The following is a 24,347-nucleotide window of genomic DNA, read 5'->3' as shown; positions in this document are numbered from 1 at the left end:
AAAGTAATACATTTGCTTCTAACTCTACTCAAGCTCCCAGTCACTGAGAAAAACAAAGGAAATGGGAAATGGACATTAGCATTTATAAAATGCTCGTCAATATGGTCAGAGATATGGGCATATCCAAGTCTTTTTGTAGTATATTAAAAAGATATTTAACAAATGACACCACTGAAGTCCTGGGTGAGTTTATAAATTATAACAAAAAAAACCACATTTTGCTAACAAAATCACTCCTTAAATGAGCATACAACTTAAGTTTGCTTACCACTATTTGAAATGCCAACACCTTGAATTTCCCAGGTAGTTAGAGAATCAGGTAGCACAAACTGCAATTGGCTTCTGAAAATTAATGTGTTAATATTCAAATACAGTGAAACATTGAGTAGCCCAATTTGCCCCCATTCACTAAACAGAATGTTTGCTGCCTACTACTTTAGAAGAAAGAAAAAATTCACAATAAAGCAAAATGACATCAGGTGTTAAGGAAAAATCAAACCAGAAAAATATATTCATTAAGTCTCCTACTTGTTGCTTGTTTTTAAATATTTCACTTGTATGAGAATTCAAATTCAGAAAGATGCCTTTGAAACACCGCAAACTCAAAACGTACAGAAAAAATATTTATCGTGTGCTATGTTCTAAAATAGGGCAGAAAGGTAATGCATCTTAACGGTGCTCATAACAAAGTCAACATAACTAAGAATTTTTTTTTTTTAATATATATTTAGGGAGAGAGGGCGGGGTGGGGGAGGGAGGTAGAGAGAATCCCAAACAGGCTCTGCTGTGTCAACATGGAGCTAGACTAGGGCCCAATCCTGAACCGTGCGTGACCTGAGCTGAACTCAAGAGTCAGATGCCCAACCGACTGAGCCACCCAGGGGCCCCCATAATGAAAAAATTCTGATTAAGATTAAACTTATACATTTATTTCTTTGATCCAACAAACAGCTGTTGTCCACCAACTTTGAGTCAGGCATAGCACTAAATACTGAATATGCAGCACTTACGAGATAAAAACCTATTCTCAAGTAGTTTATAGTCTAGTAGAAGAAACAGTTAAGTAAATACATTGTAGTTCATTGTAATAACTGTACCAATAAATCATTTAAAAAGTTCAGAGCCAGTGTGCATTGATTCAACACATTTATTTGAGTGCCTCTAACAAGCTGGACCCTATGCCAGGTCTGGAATATAAAACAGTAATCTGAATTTAGTCTTTGCCCTGAAAGAATCCTTCTCATGTGGGAGACAGCAGGTAAACAGGCCATTATAACACTGTATGATATAGGCAACAGGGTTGACTGGGGGGGGGTAATTACCCCAGTCACTGATAGGGTGGGGGAGAGTGGTGGGAAGGCTTACCAGAGGAAGTGCTAGCCCCGGGGGAATGTCAGCTGAAATGGGTGACACTGTGGAGGAAAAATTAGAGGAGACGAGGGTAGAGACGAGGAGACCCATTTTAAGACTGATGCCAGTGTTGGGCCTTGGGGCTTGAAAAGTCGATGCTTGGAGCCCCCAAGGGACAGTGATGCTCAGGGACTCAGCACTGTTCATCACTGTTTCCAGTGCCTGGGATAGAGTAGGCATTCCCTAAGAGTGTGTTGAAAAACAAGAAGAGAATCTTTCTTCTTATTAATCAGTATTTATTTTCTAATACAGATATTTCAGGATGAAAATGCCTGCTTAATTCTCTCTGCCTCTCCTCTGTTCTCTCTCTCTCTCTCTCTCTCTCTCTGTCACAAAAATAAATAAATAAAAATAAATAAATAAATAAATAAATAAATAAATAAATAAATAAATAAAATGGGGCACCTGGGTGGCTCAGTTAGTTAAGCATCTGACTCTTGATTTCAGCTCAGGTCATGATCTCAGGGTTTGTGAGTTTGAGCCCCGTGTCGGGCTCTGCACTGTCAGCATGGAGCCTGCTTGGGATTCTCTCTCTCTTTCACTATCTGTCTCTTCCCTGCTCTCTCCCCGCCCCCCCCCCCCAAAAAAAGATGAGGGAGAAGAAGAAGAAAAAGAAGAAAGAAAGAACAGAAAAGACAAGACAAGATGATGGCTGCTCACTGCAGCATATAGCACACATTTGAGCAAAGGCTTACTGAAGCGGGATGAAATTAAATAGAATAGTACCCTTCCTTACCAAGAGTTAATTTTGTCCTGGAAGTAATGACTAGAGCAAAGCACACATTAAAAAAAAAAAAAAAAAAAAAAAGGTAAAGCAAATAAAACAAAATTTAACCAAATGGTAATATTGCCTTAACTCTTAAATAAACTATTGGGAAATGGGTAGTTTCCAGATTTTTGGCCATAATATTTGCATTTTCCCACATTTTTCAGAGGAAAGTCAAAGAAGTATAATACCTTCTGGGGACATGATGAACTTCCCATAACCAGCTTTCTGGAAAATAGCTCCTTATTTCTGGCTTGCTCACTGGTAACAGGGTCTTTATATCTGGGGGGAAAAAGTATATGTGATTATGAAAAAACAACACGCATTTTATTTAGAGCCAAATTTTAAAACGTGGACAGACATTAATCTATAACTTAAATATTTTCTGAAAGGTCAATGAAACATTTTGTTTAGTGATTTTCAAATAGAGCTTTATTAATTTTTTTTAATGCTTATTTATTTTTGAGAGAGAGAGAGAGAGACAGAAAGCAAGCGGGGAAGGGACAGAGAAAGAGGGAGACACAGAATCTGAAGCAGGCCCCAGGCTCTGAGCTGTCAGCCCAGAGCCCAACACAGGGCTTGAACCCACAAACCGTGAGATCATGACCTGAGCCAGTCAGACGCTTAACCAAGTGAGCCACCCAGGTGCCCCCCAAAATAGAACTTTATTTATTTTTTAATAAAGTTAATTCATTTATTTTGAGAAAGAGAGGGTACAAGCAGGGTAGGTGCAGAGAGAGAGAGGAGAGAGAGAATCCCAAGCAGGCTCTGCACTGTCAGCACAGAGCCCAATGCAAGGCTTGAACTCATGAACCGTGAGATGGTGACCTGAGCTGAAGTTGGACGTTTAATGGGCTGAGCCATCCGGGCGCCCCACAAAATAGAACTTTAAAGGTCTTGGAATTTCTCCACTAATAGTACTGAGAGAACAAATAAAGCACAAAAATATCTTCAATGATTTGTTTCTTAAATTGCTAAATGTTTAGTGTTCCTGAGATTATAGAAGATACTCATCAATCTATAAAGTTATTTGCATTTTTTCTATTACAGTAATTGTGTTTATATTATAAAATAAAGAAGGTTTACCTAAGGGAAATTTATTTCTACTTCCCTTAATAAAATGGACAGAATTTCTGCTTCTGTCCAAGATGCACTGATAAGAGTTACTCTTTTGCCTTAAAAAAAAAAAAAATCAAGAAAGAAAAAAACCCCAGGAACTAAAAACACCAGGCACGTTATATAAAACAACAGTTTTCAGACATTAGAGCATAAGTGACCCAGGGCCATGATTCCTGAGAGAAGGGACACTGGTTTGTTGAACCCTGAAATTGTCCAGGTTTACTGTCTGCAGGCAGTTTTCAGGCTGCAGAACAGGGAAAGAAACCCATGTAGACCTTTGCAGAGTTGCAAAACCCATAGGAGTTTTGGGAGGCCAACCTGTCTAGAATGAGGGGCAGAGCGGAGCACCAGAGAGGTGGGGTGGATTGGGGGCAATAGCAGAAACTCAGTTCCATGCAGTGGAAGCCAAACCAGATGATTATAGTTGAAAAACCGGACAATGAAAAATATATGTACTAGGTGGCTTGTGAAAATGCTCCTTGAAATAAGCAAACATCTGAAAACAACCTAAATATATCTAATAACATGGTTTTTAAGAAATGACCACAAAAATTTACGTTTGCAGAAATATATCCATTCGGATGGACGCTGTTTAAGACACACTGTTAAGAGAAACAGATTCTGAAAACAGGAGCTGTCATTCTGCTTTTGTTCCTTTTGTTTTGATTAGATATAGATGTAATGAAAGTCCTGAAAGTTCTGGAAACATATCAATGAGAGTTTTCTAAATCCTGAAAATATATTTTATTGAAATGGAAGATTTAATGTTTTGTGTAAGTACACTTAACCTCATGCTAGGTTTAGAAATTGTTTGCTATATTTGGTCAACATAGGCATCAACAAAATTTTTAATGGTTGTAATATCACAGAACCCTAGAATTCTAGAACTCAAAGGCATGTTGGAGATCATCTAAGCCTACACTTCTTGCTTTAAAAATGAGGAGGTTGAGGCTCAGAGGAGATACATAATGATTCAAGTTTATAGAAAGAGCTGGCCTTACACTTGCCCTTGGGTCTTGACTGTGGCCCCGTGCGCTCTGTTCTCTACTACATATGCCTCCTTTGATTCCCCAAAACAATAACTGATTTTCTTCTAATGGGCATTTTTTCCCCTAATTTCAATTAAAAATTTTGTTCTTTTTTTATGTTTATTTATTTTTGAGAGAGAGGGAAAGAGAGAGAGAGAGAGAGCATGAGCAGGGGAGGGGCAGAGAGAGAGAGAGAGAGAGAGCATGAGCAGGGGAGGGGCAGAGAGAGAGAGAGAGAGAGCATGAGCAGGGGAGGGGTTAGAGAGAGAGGGAGACCCAGAATCCGAAACACGCTTCAGGCTCCCAGATGTCAGCACAGAGCTCAACGTGGGGCTCAAACTCATGAACTGTGAGATAGTGACTTGAGCCAAAGTTGGCCGCTTAACTGACTGAGCCACCCAGGAGCCCCAGTCTAATTTCAATTTTAAATAGAACATGAAAACTGTCCTTTTTTAGCAGAACAGGATCACACAAGATTCCCCATACTGAGCAGAATTCTGATAGAAAATGTCAAACTCACGCAGCCTTCCCAGCCGGATGTTTTTACGAAGATCCTCATCACGGTGCTGCTTTGCTATAAGACAACATTCCTTGAAGATCCTGATGCATCTGGGACCTAGCGTAATGCGGGCAGCACGCTGCTCACAGTCCTCATCGTCGTTACGGTAGGCTCCGTCGAGGCAACATTTCTTGAATAGTGTGTATTTGTATTTAGCAACTGAAATAGTAATGATGCAAATGTCCTTGATTATGCACAGAGTCGTAGCACCCCAGGTTCAGAAAGGATCCTGAGGGGTCCTTGGGTCTACGGCCACATGACCCTGCCCCCATCCCCGGACCCGTAGCAACAGCCAAGGCTAGGTGAGTGACCCCCCACACTCAGCTGGGTACTCCAGGAATGGGGAGAATGTGGTCTCACAAGGCAGATCATTCTCATTCATATTAAATGTTTAAAGAGCTTCTTGCAATTAAGCTAAATACTGACTTTTGACACTGGCACCTTGGGTTCAGCACCCTTTGAGTGAAATAAGTTAATGGAGAAGCCTTCAAATATTTGAAGATGGTTATCAGCACTGTATAAGTGCTTCCTTCTTTAAGCCACATATCCTGCTTTTTAAAACTTTTCTTATAGGATGTGGTTTGTGGAACTCCACTGGTGGCATCGTAAGAGCCAATATTTAAAAAAATATTTTTAACGAATATAAATTTGAATGTATAAGAATGAATATGAATAAAAAATTTTTAATGTTTATTTATTTTTGAGAGAGAGAGAGACAGAGCATGAGGTGGGGGGGTGGCAGTGCAGAGGGAGAGGGAGACACAGAATCTGAAGCAGGCTCCAGGCTCTGAGCTGTCAGCATAGAGCTCGCCTTGGGGCTTGAACTCACCAACCATGAGATCGTGACCTGAGCCGAAGTTGGACACTTAACCAACTGAGCCACACAGGCATCCCAATAAGTGCTCATATTTTATCATAAGTGCCCAAACTACTCAGTGTCTTTCATATTGTTAGAACTTAGAACTAGGGTTGGGATTAAAATAACTCCTATATAGATGGAAGGAATTCTTATCTTACTCTAAGCATGATTATTAGTTGAACTCTGGCCACCGACTTTCAGTTCAACATTCTTCCTCTTTTAATATCACCAGTGATCATATTTCCATTTAAATAATTGTTCAAAAATAATTTCTGTTAGACTGATTTCCCAAAGAATAATCCAAAATACTATCAGCTGTTAAATACATGGAATAGAAGAAATAGGTTTCTAGGTACACTCCAAAGTTAATCGAATCATGATTTTGGTCAGAAGAAAATGGAAGAATATAATTTTAATTGCCAAATGAAGTCTATGCAGAGGAAATATTTGTAACAAGTAAAAAGTTAACCTTTTAACTTTAGAGATAGAAATAATACTTATTTTCCTCAGACTGAGGTTATGCCAAATGAAGTTGTAGAGTTATTTGGATTAATATTTCTGAGAGAGGTAAGCTAAGACATCTGTACATATCTTTCTTTTCATCCATTCCATTTGGATTAGGAATAATTAGATAATGGTTCGTTCTCTCCAGCTTTTGAATAATAGGATCATAACCTTTTTATAATTGCATCAAACTTTTAGAGTACCTTTCTCCTCTATTTTCTTTTCCAGCATTCTCTTTGGCCTGAGAATTTCTTTGCAGGGCTTATCTGTTAAAGGAAGAAGGAGAAGGAGAAGGAGAAGGAGAAGGAGAAGGAGAAGGAGAAGGAGAAGGAGGAGAAGGAGAAGGAGAAGAAGAAAAAGAACAAGAAGAGGAAGAAAAAGAAGAAGAAGAAGAAGACAAGAAGAAGAAGACAAGAAGAAGACAAGAAGAAGAAGAAGAAGAAGAAGAAGAAGAAGAAGAAGAAGAAGAAGAAGAGGAAGAAGAAGAAGGAAAAGGAGAAGGAGGAGGAGGAGAAGGAGGAGGGGAAGAAGAAGAAGGAAAAAAGAGTTAAAATGACAAAAAAGAAAATTCCATGAAATTATTTAAGTACTTAAAACATTCATAAGTCATTCATGTATTCCACAAATTCTGAGAGCCTGTGTTTGACTAGGCACCATGCACAACACATCTTAACATTTATCTTACCTTAGAGGAGCTCATGATCTAGTGTCCTCTAGTTTGACTTGTTTGATCCAAGTTTGGCTTTGAATCCTGCAACCTCTTTGACCCACTGATTACAGAGAAATATCTAAGCATTTAAAGTGAGCAAAGTTTTTGTTGGGTATGCTACTTTTATCATTTGCTCTTTGTGCTCTGTTATTATGAATAACAGGTCAAATATAATTATGAACAGTTTTATAGCCACAGAAAGAATATGATTAAGATGTGGTCCTTGTCCTTCAAGAGCTCACAGTGCATTGGCTGAGGCAAAATACATAACGAAATGGAAGAATACTCAGTGATGCCCTGCTACTGTGTTACTTATAAATAGAGCTAGTCCCCACAGTATTCTCTCTGTGAAAGGAGGAGGGAATGATCAATTCTGTATGGGGAAGAAACCTTATTGAGGAGGGGATTCTTTTATCGGCTTCTCCAGGCTAATACAAGGGAAAGCAGTCCTGATGGGGAAAGGCCTAAAGGTATAAAATAAAATAGCAGAGAGCCACCCCTAGAACTACACTTGGGTCTGCACAGCTTAAACCTCAGGTAAGATAGAGCAAGACAAAAGATAACTGGAGAGAGCTGGGGAGAAGACTGTGGAAGATCCCTGAGGACTACACTAAAGATTTTGTACTTTATCTTGATGGCCAGTAAAACATTTTGTACTGGGGCGTTACGTAGTCATGTCTCTCTAAGATGAGCGTAGAGAATTTGTGGAAGACAATTACAAAAACGGTATCAATGTAAATTGATCAATGTAAATTTCAGTAATCATTTTGAAGAATAAACCAAAAAAAAAAAAAAAAAAAGCTGAACATTTTACCATCTTCTCGGGTGTCATCTACATTTGCGTTGGTGAGAAAGAGGAGTCCAGCCAGATGGAATACATCTGCATTGTTGCGGCCACCACCTGCCCCACAGCCCAGGTCGCTCGTCTCTAAGACTTGAAATACCTGTCCAGAGGTGGTTAGCTAATTTAATAATTCTTAGGAATTAACTCAAGGCAAAATGTGGAGTCTACTTAGATGTATAAATTATTTCCCCGAAGAATTACAGGTACTGGTTGTCACATGGGTAGAACAAATCAGGCCATCGTTCATCTGCCAAACGGCCAAAGACCAGATTTCCCAACTTCATTATTTTAGTGTGTCCTTTTATATTTATAAATACACACACATTCAATATTAAAACAAGAACTAAGTTTTACACTTTGGTGAGAAGATTCTTAGGAACTAACCCATGGTGTGTTGGACATAGAACGAATGCTGTGGTCAATATAAGATCCAAACAAACAAATAAATAAATGCATGAATGACTAAATTAACAGACAAATTAATTTTTAAGTTGCTAAAAAGAAATGAGCACAACCTCTTATGTTTAGAGGAAGAAGGCTCTAGGTTCTAAGTGGGTGAGAACTTGTTTGGGGAAGCTTATTCCAGTTTTAATTTTGATCCCAAATGTTTTTTTTTTTTTTCTTTTCTGAATGGTTTTAACTGTATCGTTATCTTTCTTTTTTGTTCAAAGAAATTCAAGCCTACAAAACAGTTAGCAGGGCATAGGGGAGATAAATGGGAACTTAGGGGAAGTGAATAATTCTCACATTCTTTTGTTCCAGATTTTAATGAGAGTAAAAAAGAAAACAAAAAACAGAAAAGTCTCCATAGGCTGCCTATCCAGTCTTCCATTATGCTGCCACTTTATAAAGCCCCCCGCCCCCAGGTTCAATCTCAAAATCGTCCAAATTGATGGCACTTTTGCCCCAGGAATATAATTGCCATTATGGTCATATGCTACACTTGGAAAAACAAAAAAGGATGAATCAATGTTTTAGAGACTAACATGAGGATAGCTTACCTTCCTAAGAGCCATTGTTTTGAGTATATTTACAGAAGAGCAGATCCAGTCTTCCCTAATTCTTCCCCACAACCTACCCTTGGGGCCACACTTTGTGAAGCATTATACAGAGCCACCCCAAGACCCAGCAACCAAGGCCATGCACCACTTAACTCTTTCCAGAGGTTTCTTGGCTCTTCTCTGGACTCCATATATAGCACTGTCCACTGCTGATAAAGCCACCCAGGAATTTGACTCAGTTGCCATATTAAGAGATACATGTTGGCTTGGAGAATATGACGCATCTGCACTTGGAGACAGATGAACCTAAAAGATCATTTGAAAAAGAAAAGACAAGGTTATTTGCATGAGACAAAACTTCACAAGTAGTTATATTTATAGTCTCCTCTATTCAGAAGAAAATTTGATTGTGACTCATAATTTGTGGCTTACCTGGAGCTGATTGCCACACTTTTCTTCGATATTTAACCAGACTGAATCAGACACCAACTCTGCTGTCTGCTCTCCTGTGACGATGTAATAGACCAGGAGACGGGCTGAAGGAACCATGTTTTGTGTCACTGGAATGTTTATGTTTTGATAGGATAAATCTGGAAGTTTCTCTCTTGTGCCAAAGTGGACAATTTTGCCCTTAGATAAAATCTAAAAATAAACAGCAGTAGTGACCATGTTAAAAAACAAAAGTTTTGCTTTCAGTATGGAGCTTGGAGACGGAGTAGAAAGTATGTTAAAGAGAAAGAAAGGTTCCTGGTTAACAGGAACCAGGAAAGGTCAGGAACCTTTCCGTTTACTTAATTCTTTTCTTTCTCACAAGTCAGTTGGATAGGAATATTACGCCCACTGTGTAGATTGATAAAGGGACTGGGGCTTGGGAATTAACTAAATGTCATACTGATTTTAGCTCAAAATCACATAACTAGGAAATCAGAGAGCTAAGAGTTGATCCCAAATCTATTTAAAGTCATCATGCTGTCACTAAAATCTCTTTTGTTTTATTGATTAAAACAAAATAGATGATGAATAGAGTGCATCTTATTTGGGAATTAAGGTTTTTTTTTAATTAAAAAATTTTTTCTTTTAATGTTTATTTATTTTTGGGAAAAAGAGAGAGACAGTGCAAGTAGGGGAGGGGCAAAGAGAGGGAGGGAGACAGAATTTGAAACAGGCACCAGGCTCTGAGCTATCAACACAGAGCCTGATGCTGGGCTGGAACTCGGGAACGGTGAGATCATGACCTAGGCCGAAGTTGGATGCTTAACCAACTGAGCCACTCAGGCGCCCTTTTTTAAAAATTTTTTAATGTTATTTATTTTTGAGAGAGAGAGAGAGACAGAGTACAAGCAGTGGAGGGGCAGAGAGAGAGGGAAACACAGAATCCCAAGCAGACTCCAAGCTCTGAGCTGTCAGCACAGAGCCTGATGTGGGGTCCGAACCCATAAGCCGTGAGATCATGACCTGAGCCAAAGTCGAAGCCTTAATCAACTGAGCCACCCAGGCACCCCTGGGAATTAAGTTTTAAAGCCAGAGATTTGGTTCTGTATTGGAGACATATGGTTAAAAAACAAGTTACAAACCACATGAACCCAAAATGTCTTCAAACTTAAATTGTCCTCAAACTTAAATAGACTGCATATGTGGTTTTGGTACATAGTTCCTAAACAGGTCCCATAATTCTTCATCCATCAATATGATCTGTGTTCCTCATTTATTTTTTTAAACTTCTTTCTCAAAAATGTTGAAAAAGCTATCACCACCTGTTTGGCCTGGCCACTGGAATAATTCATTCCATTTCTTTGGCAATGTCAGGAAGCCCTTAAGATTTCCCCCACCTTCTGTCCTAGGTTTCACCTATAGGCTTGATTGGCCACCTTTGTTTAATATAAGGGATGTAATAGGGATGTTGCTAAAGGGTAGAATTGGGGTAGATATCATATGACTCAACTCTTAAGAGCAGGATTTGAGTCTCCCTTTTATGCCAATGAAATGCACATATTTGAAATAGGTTTAGGCCTGTAATCTTTGGCCATGAAATAGAGCAGAGGTAATGTGAAAATTTAATCAGTCTCTGTGGAGTAATCAGGCTCTCTTAGGCGAAGGGCGTATCAGATAAGGAGTCAGAGGTTCCCAGTTCAAATAAAAAAAATATTCCTCTTCCAAGCTGAGTGACCATGGTGAGCGTTTTAACCTCTCTGGTCCTCAGTTTCCTCCTCTGGGAAATGGTCATGAAAATCATGACCCATCTCAAAGGTTTTTGAAAACACTGATTATCAAATTGAATTATGTCCTTGAAAGTACCTTGTAAAAACAAATATAAGGGGTCATTCTAATGTTCCTCTGTAAGCAAAGAGAAATGTTCAAGGTGGGGGAATAGATAGTTTTAAATCTATCATTCCTGTACTTACCAAGTAATTATAGTGAGTTATTTTGTTAATATATGGACTTCTGGGGGTAACAATAATATTCAGATATTCTCCCACAAGCAGAGGTTTATAGTTTCCAGTCCAGTCAATATAAAGGTAACTTTGGCTGAGCGATGAATACGCTATTGCTTGGTAAACTTTGCCAGCTTGATTTTCTTCCGGAAGAGCTGGGTCATCAGTCTTGACCTGAAAAGGGAAATTTCAAAAAAGACATGTGGACTGTGATGAAATATTTTTTATGAAACATACCTTGTAAATTTCTTTCTTTGCTTTATAAATTTCTAACTTTCACAACACCAGATGCTAAAGAGGAAAAAAAAAAAAAACCTCCACTACTCCAATGTTTGTACAGCTGTGATATCAAGTAACTTTACAAAGACTATGGACAATAATTGGAATAATATGGGGTTATGAGCTATGGTGGGAAAGTCTGGTGAAGAGGAGAGGCAAAGATGCTTCTGGAACAAATATTGGCACCTTTCCTGAAATGTCATGGAAAGTTGGGGACTCCTCTTCCCATGGGTTAGCAGGGATTGGGGGTAAGAGAAGGGTGGTAAGAGGAGGCCTTGAGGACTGGGGACAGGAGTGAACATCGCACAGACTTTCTGGTCCAGTTTCATTGTAAAGGAGCAGCACGGAAGTGTACTTATAAATATGGAATGGGGCAGAAATGATATCATGGCTAATAACCCCTTTGATAGCAAAGGGGTTATTAGCTCACACTCTGGAGTGAGCTATGCATTGGTTTGCATCCCAGAGCCACCATTTATTAGCTCTGGATAAGTTAATCACAAGAGAGGTTAGAAGCCTATATTTCCACAGCTGCAAAATGGCAAAAATAATATTCTCTAATTCATAGAGCTGACTAACTGGGTATTAAATGTGTTCAACAGAAAGCTCTTAGCATTTCCTAAGTGCTTAGTAGATGATAGTGAATGTATGCATGTCACTGTCATTAATGTGCATTAACTAATCATTTATGGGGCGGGGGGGGGCGGATTGGGAACTTAAACATTAGTTGCTGAGAGAGAAACCTGTTAACTGAGCTCTAAAGTAGAGTGGCTCATGCAGCTAGGAAAAAGGGAGACTTCCATGTGTGACCCCTTTGTGTCCCTGAAAAAAGATAAGAAGTGAGGGTGAGGGAGAGAATGTTTCTACCACTGACTTCCACTGCTATACTTATTCCGAAGCTATACCTATTCTAATAAAGTCTTGCTAATGTAAGAGAAAATCATTAATTCCCAAATAGAAAATGATAGATTTATCTTCCTCAAGAACCAGGCAATGGATTAGCATATTGCCTCTGGTGCCTTCCCCCCCCCCCCCCCCCCTTTGAATGCGAAATTGCGGATCTGTTCTCTGGACTCATGTTTAAAATCTGCTGCATCTGTTCTGCACACTAGCCAAAACACACAGTCAAAAAGCACACATTGTCCCAGAAAGTCCAACAGGAGAATTCAGCTCACGTTAAACTCCAACATCCTTGCTCCAGATGGAAGATTAACCATAAACGAAGCTACTCCATCACTGGAACGTGTTACACTTTTCTTCGACTCCAAGTTAGACATCTCTTGGTTTACATCGACCGTTTGTGCGCTCAGGGTCACCGGGACCCCTCCTACCAATTGGTCAAATGAATCCTTAACCTGCACCTGTTTGCCAGAACAGTCCAGATCCATTTCAGCAGCTCATCACTTTTTTTTTTAAAGCAGAACAATTCTGAAATAATTTTTCTTCTTCCCCACCAAAGTATAAATTGTTCACATTTAACTCAGTAGAGAGAGTCATGGCCTTAGATTATAGAACGGCCTAATTCTATTTAGATACTTTAAGCACATACAAAACTTGCTTTAGCTTGGTAAATCTTTCTCTCTTAAAAGCCAGTGACCCACAGTGAATATTAAGTAACACATTTTAATTATACTAAAGTTGAGTTTTAATAGCAACACATTTCCAAAGAATAAAAAAGTAAAACACTCTGTTCTAGCTTTCTAAGTTAAGAACAGGGAACAAAAATTTTCATCTTAAAAATGATTATTTTTTTATGTTATAAATTATAACATGTACTATATATAGTGAAATATAAAATACTAAATAAAATATAATTAGAAAGTCAAATGAACACATTAACGCTATACTACCAATATTTTAAAAAGGAAAAGTAGAGGGAGGAGAGAAAATAGTAAAAAGGAAGGAGGAAGCAAAGAGAGAGAGAGAGAGAAAGAGAGAAGCAAGAACAGAAAGAGCCAAAATGGAAAGCATGGCGAATAACACAGAGAGAGGTGAGACAGGTGTATGCAAAGACCACAGGGGCAGACTGAAAAGCACAGAAATGCAAACTCAGATAAGACACATGGGAAGTAGAAAATGGGGAGAGAAAGGGGTTTTATTTTCAAGGAGTGATATTTCTGTTTTAAGGCTTTTGAAGAACATGCCACCAAATAATTTTAAATGTTAGCATTATTTTTACTTTTTAAAAATTTTTACTTTTTATTTATTTTTGGAGAGAGAGAGAGAGAGAGAGAGAGAGAGAGAGAGAGAGAGAGAGAGAGAACGGACATGAGCAGGGGAGGAGCAGAGAGAGGAAGACACAGAATGTGAAGCAGGCTCCAGGTTCCAGGCTCTGAGCTGTCAATACAGAGCCTGGCATGGGTTTTGAACTCACGGACTCTGAGATCATGACCTGAGGTAAAGTCAGACGCTGAGTCACCCAGGCGCCCCAAACGTTGGCATTTTTTTTTTTAACTATAAACTTACGGTGTTTTATTTACATATAACTTAATGTAATGCTTTTTAAGGGAATGCCTAGCACAGGCTACCTGACTACTTGCTAAATACCGGCACTTGCCCTACAGGCTGAAATCACTCTGAGGCTGAAGCTGGCCAGCAGTTTCCCACCTCCTTTTGCATCTTAAGGAGCAGGTTTTACAAATGAATTCCCTCTGTGATTCCCTTCTCCAGCTTCCCTCCCCTGTTTGCCATCCCCATGCTCTCTGTAAACAGAAAAAGAGAACCATATTCAGCAATCTTCCCTCCTTCATCTACCTTGATAGAATACGGAATCCCGGGCTTCATGAAAAGAGGAGTAGCAACCAAATTCAGTTTGTAGGGAGAGAGGACATATTTGATGCCAGGAATTTCTGCCTCTTCAGAAAATCCACCTAAAGAAATGACATGCATCACGTTGACCTTTTTTAAGAATATGCCAATCCCTACGGGGATCTGTTTGACCTGTATATGTCTCCACAGACTTATTCACTTACTTGCTCCATTCCTGCACTCATTCATTTATCAGTAGTCTTGGTTCAAAGGGGGTAGTGCAGAGAAAAGTTTAGACCTCAGGTGTTTTCCAAAGCCTTATATCCAAGGCTTGTGCAAGGAGAGCTACAGGGTTGGACTGGGGAGGAAGGTGAGGAAGGGCCACCACTTTTTCTCAGTGGCCTGAGTTTCAGTTGAATATGTACAAGGGATTATGGAGAGAGGGAAAGGACTAGGCACTAAGCTTTGCAGGGATTCACCTGTAGAGCACAGGGATATGGAGAGATATGGAGAGGAAAACAGAAAAAGAGTGCCTGAGGTAGAGGGAGCCCTGAGAGTCCACTGGCAGGGGCCCAATAACATACAAAGCTCCAGTATCCCCAAAGTCCTTTCCAATATTACATCCGTAACACCCATATGCATATCCTATACTTCGGCCAACTGGATAATCAGCCAGATAATCTCAAAGATCAAGTCTTGCCTGCTACCTGTGGTATGTCCTCTCTATGGATGGTGTCCCACTTCTCCCCACCTACCATCCCTGCCTCAAAACCCTACTTATCCTTCAAGACTGATTACATTCAGGGTGCTATACTTGGTTGCTCAGCAATCATCTAGGAGCTCACCTACCTCTGAAGGTCAGTAGCATTAAGTACTTTGCCTAGAGGGCAAATAGAATTCCTGCTTATAACAGAATTCTTCGTTTACCTGTCTTACAGCCGATGCTAGTTTGTAAGCCACTTGAATGCTGGGATTACACACATTCATATTTGAAAGCCTGTATGTTTAGCAACACTCTTTGAATATCTCATAAATGTAGCTTAAACTGAATTTATTTGAAATAAATTGAGAAAAAATAAAAGTAAAAAACAAACATTAAAATAATGTCAAAAGTAATATCCTGGGCAAGGAGTATCATTCTCCAACATCTATCAACCATTTGATAAATACAAGGTACTCAATAACTGGATAATTATCGCCATTCTTCATTCTACTACCCTTCAAGGACAAATACAAAGAGGCGGAAGGGGCCTTAGGGATCATGTGGTCTAACTCTCATTTCACCACAAAAAGGAGGGGCTAGTGTGGTTACATAACTTGTTCAAGTTAGTTTGGAGGTTTAATATAAACCTGAAAATATAAAGAACATCAGTAATCAAGTCACCAGAAGTAAGACAAATTGACCGAATTTGGAGTAATATTTAATGACTATTACAAACCACTGGAGTCGGGGTTGAGAGCACTAAATAGTTTTAAGGATGCTAAGAAAGTAATAAGTGGAAAGAAGGAGGAGGAGGAAAAGGAGAAGAGGGAGCAGGAGGGGAAGAGGGAGGGAGGGAAGGAGGGAGGAGAAAAGAAGATAGAGGGGAAGGGGGAGGAGGGGGCTAATACCTTATATGGTATTCACTAGCTGACAGGTATTATTTTACGTGCTTTGCATATATTGACTCTCTGATCCTCACCACAACCCTATATGTATGCTATTATTGTACCCATTTTAAAACCATTATCTCTGATTTTAGATAGAATTCCTGAATATTACAGCTGAGAGGGGCTTTAGGTGGTATATTCGTTGTACGGATAAGGAGACTAAATGATAATGCAGTATCTTCCATTTGCATAGCATTTTATCACACATTTGTACATACCTAATGTCATTTAGATTTTTATTCTTACCAGGTGAGAACATTGGGGTGCTACATGTTCAAGTCACATAGCCTGCTAGGCTACTCAAGATGTCAACTGGGCAGTGCTATCCCATTTTTGCACATGGGGTGATAGAGACCCAATGATAGAGTGGCAGAGCTCTACTCTAATCTGTTTTTAATGATATGAAAAGGAATATTTAGCTATGGAAGAAAATAAAATATGAAAGAATTTTAGAAATTATTTATACTTTTAATATGCTGTCTAAATATTATTCAAGGAAAAAAAAAACTTACCTGTAGACTCTATGACTGTGACACCAATATAAAGGTACTTGTTGTTTAAATCTTCCAGACTTTCATAGGACAGTTCCTTGGTTGCCATTTCAGAGTTAAATGTGACTTGAGCAATTCCATTGATCAACTTTTTGAAAAGGGAAAATGAAAGAGGTATTTCAGAGAAGAAAGAGGTATTTTAGAGAAAATGAAAGAGGTATTTTCAGAAAGAGGTATTTCGGTTTGTTGGGGCACCTGGGTGGCTCAGTCAGTTAAGCGTCCGACATCAGAGAAGGGAAAAATTAACAAAATCTGCCTTTATTACCTTCTAAATAGAAGGCAACTATCAGAGGAGTAGTTTATTGTCACCAGTAGAGTCAATGATTGAGTCTACAGTTGAGCCCAGAATACTATTTTCTAACTTAATTTGGGTAGATGTATAGGAAGAGTCTTAAACACTATATGGTTCAACAAGGTTGGTTGTTGTTGGTTTTTTGTTTTTTATACTAGCTGACACAGATTCCTTCTTCTAATCTTTGAGTTGTCACCCATGTTTCTGGGCCTGCTTTTAGTTCACTTTTGCTCCTGAGAGTTTGCTGGGTTCTATGATATTTAATTTGGACTTCACTGCGTACACATGGAAACACTAACTTAAAAACACCCAATGGGTAAAGGGACATAGAGTTAAGTCATATCATATTATTTAATTATTAACCACAACAGTGAGATAGATGTTGCCTTATTTTTCTTCTAAAATCCAGTAGCTTGAGGCCAGGGACTTTTGTCTTATTTACCTTCAAATCTCAGTGTCCAGCATAAAATCTTACATTAAAAAGAGGTGTCTGATTTATAACTTGAATAAATAGAACTCTTTGGAAAACTATAGGCTAAATACAAACCACAAGATGATACAAACCACAAGAATATACAAGAATCAGTAGAATGTATACAAGAATATACAAGAATCAGTAGAATGACATGAGCCCTTATCATCTGAGGTATAGTGTCAAGAACATTGAACAAGGGATAAGGGGACCAGGGCTCTAATCTGAGCTCCGGCAACCACTAGCCCTTGACCATGAACAAATAACTTCCCAATGAGTTCATTCACTCAGAAATATTCATAGAGCACCTGCCATTTGCCAGGAACCAGGTTGGCTCTGGGCATATAATGGGAACAATTCAGACCCACAAAGGGTTCAGTGTAGAGGATGAGAGAGAAGCAAGTAAACCATTGCAGTAAAGAAGGGCTTCTCAGTCTCAGCCCTGTTGACATTTTGGACAGGATAACTTGTTGTTAGGGCTGCTCTGCACATTGTGGGAATTTGGCAACATGCTGGCCTCTACTCACTAAATGCCAGTAGTACCCCCCTCCTTCCCAGCTGTGACAACCACAAATGTTTTCTGGACATTGCCAAATGTGCCCTTGGGGGTAAACAATGTCTCTGGTTGAGAACACTGTAATAAAGTACAAAACATACTCCAGTAAGGGAGGCTCGAGTGCTGGCAGGGGCAGCCAACCTAATTTACGGGAGTCAGGGAAGACTTCTCAGAGAAAGGGTGTTAACACTGAGACTTAAAGAGTAGGAAGGGATTAGCCAGGCCACAAAGAGGCAGAAGCCACAAAGGGACAGAGCATTCCCAGGCAGGAGCGGCACTGCAAACACCTGGAGGCAAGAGAGACTAGTGAGAGTTCCAGGAACTAGTGACCCGAATAGGAGAGAGGGAAAGGGGAAAGAGCAGGAGACAGGCTGGTGAGGGAGGCTGATGTCACGCAAAGTGGACTTCATCCTGAGGCTCAGGAGAAGCCAAGAGAGCATTTTAGCTTCGACTTGCACACCTGTGTAAAATGGGGGGTTGGACTCGATGATTTGGAAGTGACTTTTCTCCAGCCTTTGTGATGCATCTTTAGGTACAAGTGAATGCACGTGTCTTAACATCTTACCATTGTGTTTTGCATGGCTTTTTGCATCATTTCTTTTTGATCATCTTTTAAGTCGTCTCTTATTCCGAAAGTGACATAAACTTCAGCCTCATTGACGACTTTATTATAAAAATATCTGCCAAACAATAATGCCATAGAATTGTTTTGCTAACATGGTTACAATAATAAAATTCAGATCAAATGTAACAACTCGAAATTACATAAAGCACTCGATACACTTTAAAGTGTCTTCCATCCCCTATTATATCTCATCCTCATAAAGCTATAATAATAAAGCCGAAGTGCGGATTTTTATGACTCTGTGCTAGATGAAAAAAACGGATCTTGCTTGAGGAGATCAAAAGACCTCAGGTCCGGGATCAGGAAACACTGCTTCCTTGATGATTTTGGTATCAGTGAAGCACTGTGCCCTACCTTCTTTTACACCTTTGGAAGCAGCACGCTCAATCTCATTGTTAGAGGAGATAAGTTCTTTTTTAACATTCTAACTTTGTATTTCCTTTTTTTAGTTTAGAACTAAAGAGAGGCTAAAGGAAACTTGCTGCATAGAAAACAATACTATAGCTAGAGTTAACCTCCCTTATCCGTGGTCTGCACATGTAAAGTAAGTTCCTCCATTAAAAGAAGTCAGTTTGTTGGGGTGCCTGGGTGGCTGAGTCAGTTAAGCGTCCGACATCAGCTCAGGTCATGATATCGCAGTTCATGGGTTCAAGCCCCACATAGGGTTCTGTGCTAACAGCTTGGAGCCTGCAGCCTGCTGTGGATTCCACGTTTCCCTCTCTCTCTGCCCCTCCCCAGCTCGTACCGTGTCTCTCTGTCCCTCAAAAATAAATAAAACATTAAAAAAAATAAACTACAAGAAGTCACTTTGTTAATTCTCTGTCAGATGAGTCTTTATGTTGGTTTAGACTAAGTAACACTCTATTTTAGGAATAAATGCTACTAAGAAAGGCAGTGTAGGATAGGGTTGAAAGGCCTGAACCCTGAAACCAGACAGACCATGGGACTTCCTAGCTGTGAGATCTTGGGCAAATTACTTAACATTTATGTACCTCTGTTTCTTCATTTGTAATATGGGGACAGAAATAGTAACTATCTCATAGAGATTTCATAAAGATTAAGTAAGCTAATATATACAGAGTACTTAGAAAGATGCCCAACACATATAGTTATGCAAATTGGTTATTGTTACTAATAATGATATTATATTGTCTTTTTTTTTTTTTTTTTTTTTTTTTTTTAACATTTTTTTTTTTTTTTTTTTAACATTTTTTATTTATTTTTGGGACAGAGAGAGACAGAGCATGAACGGGGGAGGGGCAAAGAGAGAGGGAGACACAGAATCGGAAACAGGCTCCAGGCTCCGAGCCATCAGCCCAGAGCCTGACGCGGGGCTCGAACTCACGGACCGCGAGATCGTGACCTGGCTGAAGTCGGACGCTTAACCGACTGCGCCACCCAGGCGCCCCTATATTGTCATTTTTAAATGACCTGAGCTTTTGTGGGAGATTGCTTGCAAAACTAACTCCAGTTCTCCACTGCCCCATATATCTACCACCTTTGGAGCTCCTTGTGGGTAAAAGGTATAAAAGAAATCTGTTTCCTTTGGGCTGGTCTTGTAATTTGCTTTGGACAAAAGAACATGGTAGAAGTGATGGACTTTTATGCTTCCATATTCTTTCTCTGAGCATTGCTGCTACTACAGACAGATCTGCTGGATGATGAAAGATACACATAGTCCAATTATCTTTGTACTTTCAGTCAATCTAAGTCAACTGCCAGGCATGAAAATAAGACCTCCCTAGACCAGCCAGCCCCCAGGTGAGCTGCCAACCGACCCCAGGCACACGGGGGAGCATCGCTTACATTCAGCCTGGCCCAGATCAGCAGAACTGCCCAGCTGTGTTGTAAATGGTTGTGGTTTTAAAGCATTGGGTCTTGAAGAGGTCATGCAGCATTAGCTGGTTGATTAAGCCATTAAAAAATGACGAGAAGTAAACTCTTCACATCTCAACCCCAATATCCTTATGTCATGCTGGTTCCTAAACACACGCATTGAACTTAAAACTTTAGGAGTTTTTGCTGTTGAGTAACCAACAAAACTAAAATCAGAATCAGCAAAAAATCAAAACAAATAAACTATAAGCCCAATGTTTCCTCAGTCAATCCCAAAGTCACGAAAAACACTGCCAGTAAATCACAGATCTCTGCAATATATATGCAGATTAGATCAACACATTGTACACCTTAAACTTGCACAATGTTACATGTCAACAATATCTCAATAAAGTGGATGGAGGAATCACACTTCTCACTTTGGGCAACTATCACCAATAAGAGTTAGCACTCAATTTAACTGGATGATCTGAAAAAAAAAAAAAAAAAAAAAAAGAAAGAAAGAAAAAAGAAAACTTTCTTACCTTGCTTTTATAGTAATTTCAAAATCATTGAAGTCCTTATAGCCAATGAAACTATTTTCTGGTTCTATTGAGACAGAAAAATGTGGCAACACTGAAAATAAAAACAAAGAGGCAATTTTACCGTTTAAATTAGAGTAGCCTTCTTTCCGGTATAGTTAGACAAGCTGTGACATCAATACAACATCCACCTTGCCATCGTCATCCTCCTTCTCATCACTGTCAGCAATATCTCTGGGACACCTCCTACTCTACCCATCAGAGGTTTATCCAACTCTGTGTACCAGAAGCACTTTGCTTATACTTTGATTACAGCATTTATTCACTAAAGTATAAGCTCCTTGAAAACCAAAAAGGCTATACTCTATGTATCTTTGTATCTCTCCCCTTCCCACGCTTCTCATGAGTCTTAAGCATAGTATATGCTCCATGAGTTAAGTTTAAAATAGAAGAGGAAAATTCTGGCTGATTTAACAGTTCCCTTTTTTGTCTTGTAGATAAACCCATCCAGTCTCCAAATTCCAACATAAAACTTTGACTTTAGTCAAGAAGAGAAAGCTTATAATTAGCTAAAAGAAAGAACATTCATGCAAAATTTAAAATTAGGGTAGACAGGAAGGAGTTCTTTCCCTCTCTCTGTCTCTCTCTGTCTCTCTCTGGTATTTTGATTGCTCAAGAAAAAAGAATTTCACCTGTCAAAAGGGCACTGCCTTCTCTTTATACTAAAGCTGTGTACCAGGGCTTATGGATTCTTTATTAATTTTTTCTTGAGGGAGAGAGAAAGAGAGAGTGCTCGAGTGGGGGAGGGGCAGAGAGAGAGAGAGACAGAGAGAGAGAGAGAGAGAGAGAGAGAGAGAATCCCAAGTAGGCTCTATGCCCAGTGCAGAGCCCAATGTGAGCTTGATCCCATGACCATGAGATAATGACCCGAGCTAAAATCAAGAGTTCAACGCTCAGCCAACTGAGCCACCCAGGGGTCCCATAGATTCTAGTTCTATTAACCAGCGAAACTGTTAATAGAAAATTGGGTAATTGGGGCGCCTGGGTGGCTCAGTCAGTTAAGTGTTCCACTCTTGGTTTCGGCTCAGATCATGATCTCATGGTTCATGGGATTGAGCCTGACATTGGGCTCTGTGCTGACAAAATGGAAATAAAGAGGAATGCACTTTGTTGCTCTAGGGTGCATTCCCTATTTTACCAAAGATGAAGGCAGGTGTGTTCTCTCTGATATGACATGGAGGAAAACATTTCATCCTTTCATCTAATACCTATTTGCTATGTGGCAGGCATGCTCCTATTGACAAGGATATCCCAGTGAACAGAAAGATACAAACCTTGTCCTTAATGAGCTCATTAGTCAAACAGTAAAGACAGTGGTAAGCAAATAATTACACAGAAAAACACCTATACCACAGTTATGAAAACCAATATACATTACAGAGAATCCTTCCCAGGAAAGAGAAGTTAGGAACAGATTTGCTGAATAAATGGCTTTTCAGCTGAGACTTGAAACATGAGTAGGAGTTGGCTAGGTAGTGGGGGAGGGGAAGAATGTTCTGGGCAGGTGGAACATTGTGTCCAAAGTCACCACTGCTGGAGGGAAATAAGAGGATGAATGGTATAAAATGAGGCTGCAGAGGAGGTAGGCAGGGGCCAGCTCAAAATAAGGATTTTGATTTCGATTAGCAAAGGAACGAGGAGCTATTGGGGACTTTTCAATAGAGAAATAACATGATGAGATTTGCATTTCAAGATTATTTTGGCCAATACCAAGTGAGAATAGCTTGGAAGAAGGGACAGCAATTAGGAGACTTTTGCAGTAGTCCGGGGAGGGGGGGGAGCCTGGTGATGAATGGATGAGGATGGCCTCAGATGGTAAGAGGTGGATGAATTCTAGATATACACGAGAAGCAGCAAACATACTTGGAGGGAGTGGGATCAGGTAGGCTTACAGGTTATTGAGAGGCTAGAACCTTTGAAATTGTTTCAGCATAACAAGTTATTTTTTGTCACTGTTTTGTTTGCCAATCGTTAACATCTGTGGATTTATTCTCCATATTATTATGAGTCTCCTGGAGGAATAAAAAATGACTTCAAGCAAAACAAAGTTAAATTTGATATCAAAGCACATAAATACTCTAGTAAACAACTATAAGAATGGAAAGATAAGCTATTTATATGTTAATTATTAGTCCATTAATACGATTGATTTCGAAATAAGAATATCTTAAGTTTTCAGATAAATATATTAGGGATTAGTGAGCCAGAAGGAAAATAGCACTGAACTTGGGGGATGCAAACCCAATTGCTCTCGTTCTCGCACCAGTTAGTTTTAATGACTTGAGTAAATCATTCGTCTTACTGGGTTCTGCTCACTTCATCTCAGCCTACTTAAGTTTCTCCTAAAATCATGATTTTTGACCGTCATTAGTCAAGCTCCCTGGGGGACTAGGTCTCTTCTGGCTCTCTGATGAGGAACACAAGTCCAGAGAGGTTTGTGAGCTTATTGGAGGGTAACAAAGGCATGCTAGAGCCAGAGCCTAGGCCTTCCAAAAATGAGCACACACCCCCTCCCCCCCGTCCCCCCCTTCCCCCCCCCAGCCACTGTTTACAACCATGCCAGCCGGGCTGCCTCTTCATCTGGGACTGATTCTGCCGTAAGTTCACTAATGGAAAGCATTAGTGCACAAACACTAATTTTTTTACAGGTAAGCTTTTAATTATCACAAATTACCATATTCTTTAATCTCAAAATATGCGGTTGCAGTCGTTGAAAAGTCCTCTTTATATTTAGCTCGGATTGTCCACACACCGTATCTGTGGAAGCAAAATATTTAAAATTATGGAAGTCATCAAGTAGTTTTAATTTGCCCAGAGGAAATCCAATCGATTTGTGTTTTAAAGAGGAGAAAATGGGGCGCCTGGGTGGCTCAGTCAGTTAAGTGTCCGACTTTGGCTCAGGTCATGATCTCACAGTTTGTGAGTTTGAGCCCTGCGTGGGGCTCTGTGCTGACAGCTCAGAGCATGGAGCCTGCCTCAGATGCTGTGTCTCCCTCTCTCTCTGACCCTCCCCCGCTCATGCTCTGTCTCTCTCTGTCTCAAAAATAAATAAATGTTAAAAAAAATAAAGAGGAGAAAGTAAGTAGAGATGCATTTAGCCTACGTAATGTATTTTATTTGTGTAGAACTTTAAGTAACAAACAAATAATTGAGCATTTTCAGGACAATAGAAATTGTTTGGTAATTAGTTCTTCATATATTGTTATTTTTTTCAGGAATTTTGTCTTAATCTAGTCAATGGCTTTGATTTGAAGAGCTTGTGAAACTTGAGGATTAACTTAATTAATCTAAACCATAATTATACTAACATAATACTAAAATCCGCACTATAGTAGGACAATGTTTGTAGAAAGATACAAGTCGAGCTTACCCAGATGATACAGCGCACACCTCACATAAAAGAAGTTATGGTTAGAGACAAAGCATGGTTCATTTAAAGAGGAAAATGACCTGGGTTTAATTAACAACCTCTATTTAAAAATATTTACTGGGGGCGCCTGGGTGGCGCAGTCGGTTAAGCGTCCGA

The 24,347-nt window shown here is 39.5% G+C and overlaps 1 protein-coding gene across 1 annotated transcript in view; it reads right to left on the bottom strand.

The window, feature by feature from the left end:
* Nucleotides 1–24,347, bottom strand: part of LOC131491415 (complement C5-like) — a 90,270-nt gene that overhangs the window by 48,979 nt on the left and 16,944 nt on the right. The window contains exons 6-19 of the mRNA XM_058694331.1: nt 23,496–23,578; nt 20,765–20,855; nt 18,345–18,459; nt 16,421–16,547; nt 14,265–14,380; nt 12,686–12,871; nt 11,202–11,405; nt 9,232–9,441; nt 8,953–9,105; nt 7,769–7,898; nt 6,449–6,511; nt 4,844–5,041; nt 2,368–2,458; nt 269–342 (exon numbers count right to left, since the gene is read on the bottom strand). Of these exons, the coding sequence (XP_058550314.1) occupies nt 269–342; nt 2,368–2,458; nt 4,844–5,041; nt 6,449–6,511; nt 7,769–7,898; nt 8,953–9,105; nt 9,232–9,441; nt 11,202–11,405; nt 12,686–12,871; nt 14,265–14,380; nt 16,421–16,547; nt 18,345–18,459; nt 20,765–20,855; nt 23,496–23,578 (1,841 nt within the window). The remainder of the gene's footprint in view (nt 1–268; nt 343–2,367; nt 2,459–4,843; nt 5,042–6,448; nt 6,512–7,768; nt 7,899–8,952; nt 9,106–9,231; nt 9,442–11,201; nt 11,406–12,685; nt 12,872–14,264; nt 14,381–16,420; nt 16,548–18,344; nt 18,460–20,764; nt 20,856–23,495; nt 23,579–24,347) is intronic.

The sequence above is a fragment of the Neofelis nebulosa genome, chromosome 12 (assembly GCF_028018385.1).
Source record: "Neofelis nebulosa isolate mNeoNeb1 chromosome 12, mNeoNeb1.pri, whole genome shotgun sequence".
NCBI lineage: Eukaryota > Metazoa > Chordata > Mammalia > Carnivora > Felidae > Neofelis > Neofelis nebulosa.
The sequence above is the reverse complement of the archived record's forward strand: the minus strand, read 5'-3'. Positions and strand labels throughout refer to the sequence as shown.